Source organism: Otolemur garnettii, unplaced genomic scaffold (genome assembly GCF_000181295.1).
Source record: "Otolemur garnettii isolate 467f Iridium unplaced genomic scaffold, OtoGar3 scaffold00013, whole genome shotgun sequence".
Taxonomy (NCBI): Eukaryota; Metazoa; Chordata; class Mammalia; order Primates; family Galagidae; genus Otolemur; species Otolemur garnettii.
This window is the reverse complement of record NW_003852408.1, coordinates 16,806,614-16,807,383: the sequence shown is the minus strand read 5'-3', so window position 1 is coordinate 16,807,383 and position 770 is coordinate 16,806,614. Positions and strand designations below refer to the sequence as shown.

At 47.3% G+C, this 770-nt stretch overlaps 1 protein-coding gene across 1 annotated transcript in view; it reads right to left on the bottom strand.

The window, feature by feature from the left end:
- The window catches only part of FN1 (fibronectin 1), a 63,955-nt gene that overhangs the window by 10,279 nt on the left and 52,906 nt on the right, over window positions 1-770 (bottom strand). Inside the window, exon 35 of the mRNA XM_012802144.1 lies at window positions 47-513. Within this exon, the coding sequence (XP_012657598.1) occupies window positions 47-513 (467 nt within the window). The remainder of the gene's footprint in view (window positions 1-46; window positions 514-770) is intronic.

Sequence of the window (770 nt, the reverse complement as noted above, 5' to 3'; positions counted from 1 at the left end):
CTCCTTTCTGGGCTGCCCCACCAGAAGGGAAGAGAGAATCACTTACCTGTAAGGGCTCTTCATCAATGCCAACAGGATGACATGAAATGATGTACTCAGAACTTTCTTGGAATGGGGTCCAAGAGATGGTTGTCTGAGAGAGAGCTTCTTGTCCTGTAGAGGCATTTGGATTGAGTCCCAGAACGTGAGGGTAGAGGTGATGGTCTACATCTCCCCTGGGGTCGTGACCAATTTGGATCTCCTCATCTACATGCGGCGGGTATGGTCTCGGCCTATGCCTTACGGGGGTGGCCGTGGTGGGTGGTGTGGTCCGCCTAAAACCATGTTCCTCAAAGATCATTTGTTGGCCAACACTGGGCTGCTGACCAGAAGTGCCAGGAAGCTGAATACCGTTTCCATTGTCATACCCAGGGTTGGTGATGAAAGGGGTCTTTTGAACTGTGGAAGGAACATCCAAGATCTCTGGTCCATGAAGATTGGGGTGTGGAAGGGTTACCAGTTGGGGAAGCTCATCTAGCCGAGAGAGGTTAGAGCCAAAAAAAGCAAAGCGCGTTAAGCCCCAGGAAGCAGCAGCAATGATCATTTATCAATTCAGGCAACAAGGACTGTTCGTCAACCCAATCAAAGCCTCTGAACAATCAGCACTTCTCAGATCACAAAACATTTTTTCCAGAAGGAAATCTTTATGATATTCTTCAAAGGTCTCTTTATAGTTTAGAAAGGAACAAGTGTTAGTATAAATTTATTACACACACAGAGCTTGGTACCAC